Source organism: Callionymus lyra, chromosome 9 (genome assembly GCF_982586985.1).
Source record: "Callionymus lyra chromosome 9, fCalLyr1.hap1.1, whole genome shotgun sequence".
Lineage (NCBI taxonomy): Eukaryota > Metazoa > Chordata > Actinopteri > Syngnathiformes > Callionymidae > Callionymus > Callionymus lyra.
Window position 1 is genome coordinate 12768655 of NC_141826.1, and position 13217 is coordinate 12781871.

At 38.4% G+C, this 13217-nt stretch overlaps 1 protein-coding gene across 1 annotated transcript; it reads left to right on the top strand.

Moving 5' to 3' along the window:
• The first annotated feature begins 975 nt into the window (after positions 1–975).
• Positions 976–13005, top strand: plp1a (proteolipid protein 1a). Its single transcript, XM_087798708.1, has 7 exons — positions 976–1143; positions 5601–5787; positions 5860–6016; positions 6224–6392; positions 8401–8474; positions 8539–8604; positions 11021–13005. The coding sequence occupies exons 1-7, from the start codon at positions 1140–1142 to the stop codon at positions 11099–11101; spliced, it is 738 nt and encodes a 245-aa protein (XP_087654834.1). The 5' UTR covers positions 976–1139; the 3' UTR covers positions 11102–13005.
• The last annotated feature ends 212 nt before the right edge of the window (positions 13006–13217 follow it).

Below are 13217 nucleotides of genomic sequence, written 5' to 3' on the forward strand. Positions count from 1 at the left end.
CGCCACCTGCTGGCAGCACGTTTTGAAACTTTGGAAAAAGAAATTAAGAAAAAAATATGAGAATCGAAATATTCGCAAGATATTTAAGCTGGTATCAGCACCGAAGACGTGTCATCCTTCTACTTCTGCGGAAAATGCACCTGTAAGTAAGTAACTTATGTAACTTCCGTTTAAAACGTCACTAAGATGGCGGCCGTTTAGGGTGGTTAGTGTCCATCGAACCATACTCAGTTTTGTGGGCGTTTTAGTACGCCAATTAAGTGTGCATGGCGCACTAAATTTCTCATACTAAGAATTGAGACGCACTTACACACTAAAATACTAACTTTGATTACGCTAGTATGCGATTTGAGACACAGCACATGTGTCTGTCCTTCATTGTCCACCCCGACGTACAAGACTGGGGAGGGGGTCGGTTCACCGGAACAGAAAACCCCCCACAACTCTTTAGAAATTGTTTTTTTCAAGTGGATCCCTTTTCACTTCTTGTCAAATATTTTTATTCTTTATATTCTTGTGCTAATGCTTGTTCAAAGTCCAAACGTTTATTCCCATGTCTTCAAAGTTCAATTGAGTTTTAACAAAATAACTGGCCCGGACCTCAAGTTTGACCAAATTATTAATTATAATATTTTTTTTATAATGGTTTGACAACATTTAGTGTTACTTGTATAAGAACAATGAAAACTTTTGTCCCTGAAATGTTATTTACTAGAGTTAATATTGACTTTTAGTAAGAACAACGTTCAGCCAATTCAGACTAAATATTGTTGAGATCTAGTTATAAAAAAATAATAAAATAACACAAATAAATTCCGTTTGAGGCTTTTTTTTTTTTTAGATCTCGGTCGTTGCTGGCTCAAGAGAGGAGAACATTATTCCCGAGGTGAACAAACACATTTTAAAACAAACAGTCGTGCTGTGCCACGATCCGTGACGTCTCAGAAGAATCTCGCTCTCTTCATTATCCTCCGCCTAGAAGTCCATTGAAAGCGTCATTGTTTTCCTCGAAGATCTCTTGTGAGCCGCGGATTCTGTTCTTTGTTTGGGGGCCTCGAGAAAAGTGCGAGGAGCCTTTTCCATCCGCGTCATCTCGTCATCGCAGCGTCTGGCAGAAACAACTCCGCTTCCCTCCAGACATGGGTAAGAAACTCCGTCATGTAATCTGATTTTTTTTGTTGTTGTTGTTGGTATTTAATGCGAGTGGATTATGAGAAGTTTTGAAGTGTTTTGTGGGAGCAGAGGTCGCCACTCACCGGCTGATGCTTCTGCGGATATCATGAGATTTATTTCACGCTCCAGAAGCCACTGCAGCACTTGTCGCTTTTGGTTTCTCTCGCCATCGTTCTCACTTTTGGAAATAAAAGTGGCCTTGGTTTGCATTTTGTATATAAAAAATAAAATAAATGGTCCCCAACTTTTCTTTTTTTTTTCTTTCTCACCAGTCGCGGCAACTGGTTCGTTACGCGAGAGTGACGTCACGATTAGAAGCAGGTGCGACTGTAGTTTCTAAAGGAGAAAAAATATATATATTTTTAACACATTAAATAATCGCTACGAAATGTTTTAATATAACTTTGATTAGGAATAGTTTGACTGAATCAAGTATTATTCAGTTAGTAACGGAAATAAAATTTTAAAAAAAGTAGAGGACACGATATTATAGTATCAAGAAGTGAATATAAATACATTTATACGACACTTGTCTACTATATATGGAATCTCTACTACACAAAGATATACTTAATAAAGGAATATAAGGTGAAATAAAAATGTTAATTTTACATTATTATTATTAACATTATTGTGGTCCGAACTTTAAATAAACCATTGAAACCACAAATAATTTCACCAAGTACCGCTGATAGTTTTGTACAAATTCTAAGTCTGTTTAAGAAAGGAATGGAATGTTTTATTTCTCATCACATCAAGCTTATATGGGAAAATATGCTTAATATGAGAAAATTACCGTTCTAAGTTTTTTTGAGAGCACATTTTAATTTAGATATAAGTTGAAATATTAGCTGTTGGTCGTTCACCTTTTCAGGGTTTATAACTAACTAACTAACTAACTAACTAACTAACTAACTAACTAACTAACTAACTAACTAACTAACTAACTAACTATATATATATATATATATATATATATATATATATATAGTTAAAGTGATCAAACAAATGGCTTCACATGTTATATACTGTCTATAGTTACTGTCTTATAAAAAAGTACAGAATAAGATTATATAACGACATAAACAGGGTCTTGTACTAAGAGATATTTCTGCATGATTTGTATATTTTCACTCTGACTGATAAATTCGGGTTGAAAGGCTCCATGTGGCCCCAAGGGACATTATCCTGCACTCTAACTTCCTCCCTCTAAGAACAAGTGTACACACCATAACCTCACCCTTATTTTAATACCATTATTCTAGTACAGTTTCTTGAGCGTCTTGAGCATCCCATAAACTGCTGGCCTGCCACACAAGACAAACACAAATCTCAGTCATATCCCAACTGTAGGACACAGAGGGTTTAAGGTAGATAAAAGATGTTTGAATGAAAAAGGAGGCTCCTAAACCAGAACACTTAAACAGTATGGCTGTTTCTTGAGTAAAGAGTCCAGAAAATGACATTGTTTAGACTTTTATTTTAAATGCAATTTAAACACAGTAACAGAAGTTACTTTTGTGTTGTTATCGTTGCCTTAAAAACAGGCTAATATTACATTACATAAATAGGCGGGAAATTGCGCTAGCTCTGAACCAAATGAAAGTGTTTTGACCAACTGCTATAATAACGCCCATAGATTTTAAATAGTGTTATATTCTTGTTATTATCATATTTGCACTGTTCCCATCTTTTTGTAAACTACTTTATATTGCATTCAGTCTTAAACTACCGCAAAGTTGGACGAGCGATATTTATATATCCATCAATTTTGTTTCTTAAATTCATATCCATATATTTTCTGTGTTGTTTTCACGTTTTTTTTCTCACTTGGATCTTCAATAAAAATGTGCATTCTCTCTCTCTAAAAAAAAAAAGGATATTTCCTATATGAGCTAAAACACTCACAAGATAAACCAGTCTCAGACTTTCCCTCTTGTACAAAACAAATACTTAGTCAAAAAAGTTGATAGTTTAAATGGTTTATTTACAGTTTGAACAAGGGTAATGTTGTGAAATAGTAAATGAAATGTATTAAATCAGTGTAATCATTTGTATTTGGTGTATTCTGTGACTGAAGAAGTTATCAACGATATATATATATATATATATATATATATATATATAAAAATTAGGATTTTTCTCAATATTTCCTGTATATGTATTGTCTCCTTTTTTTTACAATAACAATAAACACTGTAGAATCTTGAACAAAAGTTAAACAAACAGCATCGCTGGCTGTTAATTCATGACAATAATTCCATCAGTCGGGTACTTTCACCATCTGTGTCTACTGTACTGGCACAAACACAGTCTGTCTGCCGCCACTGTGCAGATCTGTGTGTCCTAACACATCCAGTGAGTTCACACTGTCACATTGTGCGCTCGTCCATCCCCACCACTGTCACTGTCTCGTCCCACTGTCTCGGCTCAGAAGGCAAGTCTATGAGTGTGCGCACGGGTCGTGGCAAAGAGGTGCCTCTGGCCTTTGTCCGGGCTGACATTGGCGGCTCTTGTACCCCCATGATGCAGCGGGACAAAGACCGTTGTCTCTGCAAGTCACAATAGCACCGACCTCGCTCGCCCTCCTTCCACATCTTTACGCTGCTCCCTCATTTCTTTCTCACACCCTTCCCGCGGAGCTCTGTGAGACTGGAGTCAGGGGTCATGGCGGGCGACACCTCCTTATGGTCGTGACCTTTGGCTTCTATTCAGCCACGACTCACAGCAAGAAATTGTTTAATTCATCTGATAAAAATCTCCCGTTTTCCATCGCTCATATTTAATCGAGTCACAGCTAATATTATTCATTCATTTTCAATTCCATATTTAGCAAGAAAATTCTTCTGGCTCGAGAAAGACTGTCCAAAAGGAACTTTGTCTCCCTGAATATGCGCCATTAAATATTTATATATTTTGATTATTTTATCAAGAAGAACATCATGTTGTGGTCTTGTATGAATAGTTGACTTCTCTGGGAGATCACAATCATTTGCAAGGAATGTAATTGAAAAAACATTTAGAGAGTTGAATAATGCAGTGTATTGTGGGTAATATGAGTGACCACCAACAGCTAAGGTCACAAAAAAACAAGTTGAAAGTTCAGATTTCTTAGTCTGACTGGGAGAAATTTGTATTTCTGTAGACTTGGCAATCAAGTCAAGAGCTAGTTATTTAGCATCTACTACACTTATTAAAGTAAACACTCGAGTGAAAGAGTATCTCATAACGGTAATAAATAAGTGCTTTTATCGTTGGAAGTGTTTGTCCGTATTTTCATTGAACGAACAAACATGTTACAAGACTGTTTTAACAAGTGTTAGCTGTGTTGCTAACTAGCATAGCATCAGATATTTTAGCAAAAACACTATAGTAATTACAAGTGACGAAGTATTCTTCCCTGAATTATTGGTTAACAGTTCATAGGTGAATCTTCCAGACGCATCCGAAATAACTCAAATAAACTTTTAACCGCGAAGCCTACCATGTAGTTTGAATACTGTATGAACTGGTTTACCCCCCCCACAAAAAATCAACGTCTCTGAAAATGAGAAATAATGTCGAAAAACCAAAGTGGCGGACCATGTGGACCCCAAAAAATGTTGCCCAAACGTTGATAATGTTGTTTTCTGAAGTCTAAAAAAAAACCCAGGAAAATAAAAACAATTTTCATTACGAAAAGTTAAAATTGTGTCCAAAAACCAACTTCTCTGAAAATGAGAAATGTCAAAGAAAACAAATTTCAATATCTGGCGAACCATGTGAACCCAAATAAATGTTGCCCAAATGTTGAAAATGTTGTTTTCTGAAGCCTCAAAAATGGAAATAGAAAATGTATCTTATTTTTTTTTTTTTTTTTTTTAAAGCAGCTCTGGGTAGTTTGTGTACCTAAATATTTTTGTACACAAATACTTTCATAAAACTTTTGATGACACATCAACTTAAAACTAGTTGAATGACTCATATACCGTGATTTGAGGTGTTTTGTGCGATTCACGAATTACGATACAAAAAAAAAGTTATGTTCTTTACAAAGCCGTCATAAGGTATATCATATTTCATTATCCACAATCTGATTCATTACCTCATTGATATCCATCCTTCATTCAGCCAATGGAAGTCTGGAAACATAAATTTCGTCCAACTGCTGCCAATCGGGACATGGCAAACTTTTGCGACGTTTAGCAAGTGCTCGTGGGAAATGTGGTCTCCCGTCGCTTGACTTCAAATCGCAAAGAATCGCTTTGAGTCTTATTTTTTTAGTCAAGTTTTATCATTTTGATTGAAGTCACTTTTTTAATTGAATAATGAAGAAACAAATCTACCTTCCTAATAATCAATAGAACAAAGATTAAATAATTATTCTGGCTTAAACGACTGATGTTCTCCTTCATATCAAAAACATTGATGAATTCTCTGACCGACAGGTTGCCACGACTGCTGCAAGCGTTGTCTGGGTCGAGTCCCGTACTGCTCCCTCATCGCCACCTTGCTCTGCTTCACCGGCATCGCCCTGTTCTGCGGTTGTGGACACCAGGCCCTGACCGAGACGGAGAGGCTCATCGAGCTGTATTTCGCGCGTAACCTGCAGGACTACACCCACCTGGCTTACATGTGAGTTATCGGTTTAGTTAAATGCTATGGTTCCATCCGGGTGTAATAACCGAATGTCATTTTTCCATCCAGCATACTATACTTCCAGTATTTCATCTACGGCTTGGCGTCGTTTTTCTTCCTCTACTGCATCATGCTGCTGGCTGAGGGGTTCTACACCTCCAGTGCCGTCAAACAGACCTTCGGAGAGTTCAGGAGCACCATGTGTGGCCGTTGTCTCAGCTCCGCGGTAAATATGCCAGACAAAGATCTACATTTCAGGCATTAAAGGGGATAGGAATCACCACACTGAGGAGCATAATTTCAAACAACAGCACGTAGATGAAGTGGCTGTAATTGCTTAAGGACTCGCTGCACATAAAACCCCACTTAAGATTCCTAAAGTGTGATGGCTTACTGTTATGATGCTGATTCTCGCGCGTCCCTCTCGGCACAGTTTATCGTCATGACATACGTGCTGGCGACGCTGTGGCTGCTGATGTTCGCCCTGTCCGCGCTGCCCGTCTACTTTTTCTACAACATGGACGCCACGTGTCACACCATCGACATTCTGACGGAGACGCCGGCGAGCATCAACCAGCTGTGTGTGGACGCCAGACAATACGGTGATACGTCTCTCTGTTTGTTTTACATCTGATAAAAGTATGGTCTACGTATGTCCAAACCTGGGAAAGTGCTACCTGGTCATTTTGTGTGGCCTGCCAAATGAATGGCTCAAAATCAAAGTTAACTTAACATTGTGACCTTTAACCCTCGTGTTGACAACACAAGGGATACCACAAACGTGTGTGTTTACGGCCTTTGGGTCACCGTGACCCGGAGACAACACAAGTGATAAAGTCAAAACTCAATTTGATGTTGGAGGAAAATAATTAGTAGGGAGTTTTTTGGAAAAGGAAGAATAAAATGGGAATGACTAAGATAGATGGAGACTCAAAGAACCAAAAGACAGTATTGAGTCAGACTCCAGTTTTGGAAGTATATTATATATATATTATATATATATTTTCTCTTTGGGATTGACTTGTACATTCCTGGCATAATTAAACTTAATTTACATCTTAACCTTTACTCAATAGTATAATATCAAATTTTGGCAATAATATACCAAATGTAATTTTTTTTATTGAATTTAAAAAACTATGAATTTAAAAATATTGAATTTTTTGATAATATTATGTCAATAAATGTTCGTCATCCATTTATAACATTATAATTTTTGTTTTTCATTCCATCATTAATAAAAAACAAAAACCTTTCAATATAGAAATTATTCAATGAAATGATTCAATATAAATATATTCAACCTTAAAATTGAATATTATAATAACACTTATTATTATTATTATTATTTGCAATTTGTCCGTGCTATTAAAGTGTCCTATCATACTAACCCAAATAGTATTTAAAATCTAATTTAGACTGGAAAATTGACTATTCCCCCCAAAAATGTGCAAAATTCTATTTGGAAAAATGAATTATCTGGAAACGCCCTGAATTAAAATCCAATATCACAATGAATTATCTTATCCTTTCATGCTGATTTTTTTTAATACATTTCCTAGTTGACATATTTTCACCATATTTTCATTCCACCCTTCCTCGCCCTCAACTTCTAATAGCCACGAGTGCCCAAAACAACACCCGGCAGACAACACAAATAACGACCAGTCAGGGGACACGTTGACCGCCACTGTTTATTTAGACCACTAAAGCTGATGCAGGCAGACACCCGCTCCCGCTTGCATATAAACTCGCCGTCCAAACCCCTTCATGCACACAATAATATCCCAAAATAATTCTGACGGAACATGATGCAGGCAGAAGTCGGATATTTTTTGATACAAATTTTATTTTTCCAAGAAAAAAATGTAATAAAAACCCATGTAAAGCTTAGATTAGTAAGTAAGTAATTTTTATTTGTATAGCGCTTTTCCAGACCAGGGTCACAAAGCGCTAAAAAAATCAAAACAATATTCAATAAAGTATATACTTTAATGGTCAAGATAAAACTGATAACACAATAAGAGTTCCAGAAAATCAAGGAAAAGCCTGCACAAATAAAAATGTCTTAAGATGTTTCTTAAAGGAGTCAGTAGATCCATCAAGCGCAAAGAGAGAGGAAGATCGTTCCAAAGCTTAGGAGCAACAGCCTGGAAGGATTTCTCTCCTCTGGTCCTGAAGTGTGTTCAGGAACCATCAGTAGATTCTGATCCACAGACCTCAGAGCCCGAGCTGGGGTGTAAGGTTGGATCAGATCACTGATGTAAGGAGGAGTCTGACCATGAATAGATCCAGAATTTTAAAGTTGATCCTGAAAGAAACTGGAAGCCAGTGAAGAGTTTTAAGGATCGGAGAAATGTGAGTTCTTCTACTAGAGCGGGTTATAATTATTGCTGCAGAGTTTTGAATCAACTGCAGGCGAGACAGTCCTTCTTGTTAAGACATGAAAATAAACTGTTGCAATAGTCCAGGAAAGATAAAGATCGATAAGAAATATAAGGGAGAATGCATGTGGGTAAAAGAAGAAGAGGTTCGTGGAGGGGATGGAAAAGATGGCCGACGTTTTGAGCAAAATGTACTCTTCTGACCTTTACGCTTTTTTTGAACCAGGTCTACTTCCATGGAATGCAGTACCCGGGAAAGCCTGCGGTATAACATTGTCTACCATCTGCAAGACCAGAGAGGTAACTCCCAGCTACATCAGAAAAATTACTTCATCTAAAGCAAAATCCTTTCCTCTCCACGCAGTATCAAATGACCTACGACCTCTACATCGCAGCTTTTGTGGGAGCTGGCGTAACTCTCTTGGCTCTGGTGAGTGATCATCCGTCGGCTTGGGGGGGGGGGGCACCACGATTGGCTGCACGGGCACGCCCGGGGAGTAACAATAGTCGCTCGTGTGACACGGCGAGTGTAGGTGGCGAGGCATCTCTGGGCCTCTGAGACTGATGACTTTTGTTCCGTCGCCCTCGGTTCCCCGCGCTCAGCTGACACAAACATTACGATGCTGTAATTTCTGGGGCCATGAGAAAAATGCCGCGATTACACAAACGTGTAATGTGTGTGTGTGTGTGTGTGTGTGTGTGTGTGTGTGTGTGTGTGTGTGTGTGTGTGTGTGTGTGTGTGTGTGTGTGTGTGTGTGTGTGTGTGTGTGTGTGTGTGTGTGTGTGTGTGTGTGTGTGTGTGTGTGTGTGTGTGTGTGTGTGTGTGTGTGTGTGTGTGTTTCGAAAGACTTCCCAGAAGAAGAAACTGGAATTCCCGTCGTTGTATTCTTTATTTATATCATTTTGAAAAGCCCCGTGCTGTGTCTCAAATCGCATACTAGCGTACTCAAAGTTAGTATTTTTAGTGCGTCTCAATTCTTAGTATGCGAAATTTAGTGCGCCATGCACACTAAATTGGCGTACTAACACACCCACAGAACTAAGCATGGTTCGATGGACACTAACCACCCGGTTAGTGTGTAGCAGCAGTGTTCGATTTGAGACATACTATCTGTGGAGAATTTGCGTACTAGTTAGTACGTACACTAAACTGATGCATACTAACTTCTAGTATACTAAGAGTAGTATGCAATTTGAGAATCAGCACCGGAATGTTACTTAAACCGGGTTTTCGTGATCAAGTCAAAACCTTCCTTCTATGAACATGAGGCGTACCTTGAAAACAGGATTTTAAAGCTTGCGAAAAAAGCATCGATTTTTAGCTGAAGAGAAAAATCTTTGTGTGCGGTTAATTGCTTGAGATTTGAATGAATTGCATCAGACTGCATCATCCCCCCCCCAACAAGCTTGTTCTCATCACTGGGAAAAAAAAAAAAAACGTCTTTTTTGGCACAATACAGCACAATTGGCAGAAAATCAAACGCCCCAAAAGTCCAAAGAGGTCAAACGGTAGCTCGGCAACAGAACGGAGTGACAGAATGTGCAATCGGAAAATTTGACGCCCACGGTGCTGCATGTCATCTAGTTCGTACTCTAATGTGAAAGACGATCCACGGGAGACGGCGTTAATGATTTAACTGGATTTGACTCGTGTTTAGCCAAATAATTCCTAAAAGGCTGCGCGACAGACATGACCTGCTGTCTTTCTAGCAAATTACTGGAATAGAAAGTGGGGGGGGGGGGGAAGTCATGTGGTTAATGAATCATGAAGGACAAGACGGTAAAAATATTTTTAGGAAGTTAACAGTTGATCAAATATATTCGTGGCAAAATCGTACACTGGGTCGGAAATTACCCTCTTCTGTCTTTTGTTTTTCTGTCCATCCATCAATTGTCCTCGTGTCTGTATGTCCATGTTTCTATCTAGCTCTCCGCTAGTCATTTTGCCTGTTAATCTCTTCCTATTTTATCCATTTCTTTTTTTTGCATTTTTGGTCCATCCATCAGATTTTAAATTCTAATCATTCGTCCTTCTCTCCGTCTCTACATTTCCATTTTATATTCTCCTATTCACCTCATCCCTCAGTTCATCAATATCTTTTCATCCATTTATTATCTTGTCCATCCTTACGTTTGATTTCCCAATTTAAATTTACTCGACTTTTTTTACGACTCTTCTCCTCCCATAAGCCCACCTGTCCTTCCATCTGACCATTTTTCCTTTACATACATCCATTTGTCCACCAATTCGCCCACTTGTCCCTCCATACGATGGTTTTTCCGTCCAAATGACTAAATCCATCTGTGGACCCGTTTGTCCGTCCATACTCCCCTTTGTCATTCCTTGAATTTTTTTTTCTGTCCATTCCAACTTGTCCTTCCATATGACCTTCATCCATCCATGCGCACACTAGTTCTCTATCAATCTATCAATGCGCCTGTTGTCCTATTTAAAAAATGTTTGTCTGTCCATTCGATCTATTGTACATGAGACTGCATGTCCAGCCAAAGGCCGGGTTGTCCATTCATACGACCGTTTGTACGTTCAAATGACTGTCCATTGGCATGTCTGTCTGTCCAAATGACCGTTTGTCCGTCCACTTTTCCTACCATATGACTAATTGTCCGTCTATACGACTTTCTGTCCCACCATGCATCAGTATGTGCATCCATACACCCGCTTGTCCGCCAACAGTTTCTCATTCCTTTCGCTGCCGGCCTCAAATATGTGAAACCCAATATGGAAACTTTGATTCAATTTGAAAGCAATAGACAAAATGCTTTTGAATTGTCTAAACATCCAGAGGAATCTCTTCTCATTTATGTTTCTGTTGTCTTCCTTCCAGCTGACCTACACGGTGTCGACCACCTATAACTTTGCAGCACTGCGGTATCTGGGGAGAAAGGGCCTGGGTGCACGGTGTTAAGATCCTCCTCGCTCTGCTATCAACTGGGACCACAATTATTCTCTTCACTATCAGACACTGTTGGGGTTGTTTTGGGTTTTTTTCTCCAAATCTTCATGTTCTTCTGCTGTACTTGTCTTTCTTGTTTTACCCAATTTACAAATCTAACACGCTACTAATAAGTCATAACCCATGTGTGGCCACAGACTAGGATAGTTTAGAACTTTCCCCCCACATCTGGTTGCCACAGTGACAAACTCACAGTTGTTCATTGACCTTAGGACTTTTCTCACGGGCAGCAGAAAAGCCCGAACAATACCCACTAGGCCACTTTTCCAAACTGACCAATCAGGGCCAGCTGCTCCAGAAGTCACAGCTCATTGAAGGGGGGGGGACAAAAGGAGAGAAACTTCTGTCCATCGTCACCCTTGCCGCATAATGGTGACACCAATCTGGAGAACCTTTTTTTTTATAAAAACATTTGCATAGATAACATTCCTACAAAGATTGGATCTAGAACGGTCTGAAGTAATGGGTCACAAAATTAATTTTTTGTTGTAGTTATTATATAACACATTGAACTGACGATGTCAACTTATGAACTACCTGTTAATAATTAACAAAATATTCTCCGAGTTCATTGAGCTTTTAAAGTATTCTTTCTTAAACAACACAGGCTTTCGATTATTTTTGTGTGAAAACGGTATGATTGTTGTACAGTTGTCGCTTTTTTACAAACCAATTTAGTTTTTGGTTTGTTTTGTGTTACATTTTAAGTAGAATAAGTACTACATATCCTAGTGGTGCATTCATGCGCTACTTGGATTTTGCCTTTTTTTATTTTTATTTGGACAAAAGTTTAATTTGATGAAAGTAAATGGTTAAAACAATGCAAGCTAAAACAGGGGTGTCGAAGTAAATTACAAACAGGGCCAACATCTTTTTTGCAGAATAAGTTGCAGGCCAAAAAAATGTATACGCATTTTGCAGGAAGTCTGAATTTGATATTGCGTTTTTAAAAGATTTGAGGTTCAAAATATCTTAATTATCCGTTTGTCCTCCTTCATTCAACAGATTTCTTCATTTTTACTTCTTCACATCCATAATATGTCTCTTATCTTATCTTGAATACTAAAAAAAATCTTTATAGGTCAACATGAACATTAATCTATGTTGATTTTGAGCCAAGGCTAAGAGTTTTGAAACAGTTTAAAAAGGGGGATCTTACCTGAATTGTAGTCACTCAATGCTTTTTTTCAAGGCACCTAGACGAAGAAATAAGCTGTTATAACATCTGATATTGGTCAGTTGTGTGTATGTTTCTTACCTTGTCATTGTGTTTAGTTATTTTTGGAGAGCAAAGTTAGCTGCGCAACTTGATCCTCGCCTTCTCTGTTCAAATTGGGGATACTTGTTTGACAAGGAGACATGTCCCCGCTGGGTTGAAGTCAAAATGAGTCGGTTCAATATCCTGGTGAGACTGAAATTGCGTTAAATTGATTTTCAATAAAAGCAAGTAACACTTCCTGATTCATCCAAGTCAAACATCTGGAATGTTCAACCTCAATTAGAATTTGAAGGCGTGAAAACAACCTTAGGGAGGCAAAATCTTAACATTTTCATCAAGATAAAAATGACTGATAATTGTGCCCTTTTCCTGTGACCTGCCCCAGGAACCCATCTGTGCAATAATCATGCTGTTAAGATATCATCTTTGGATGTATAACACCTGTCAGGTTGATTAATTATCTCCACAAAGTTTTTTTTATGCTCACCCAAGCATATTGGAACATTTTGCGGCAAACCTCGGAGGAAATTACACACCTTAATACTCAACAATTTATATGGAAAAAAAAATGTTTGTACGTTGTTTTTTTTAAAAGCTTTAAATGGCATCTGGCTGTTTGGAGATTCTCTGGGTTCAATTTGATAATAAAAATCAATATTCTGGATTCGTTGCAGTGGCTGGAGCATTTCTTTAGCGTGCACAAGTGGGATCAGGTGTGTTTTGTGCGATGTTTTTTTTTTGTGTAGCTTTTCTTTTGTCTGCAGGTGCACTGCGCCCTTGTGCTGGCTGTGAGCCTGGCCTACCACAGCTGGGCCGAGGACGACAGAAGCTACGAGCAACAGTGTCGTC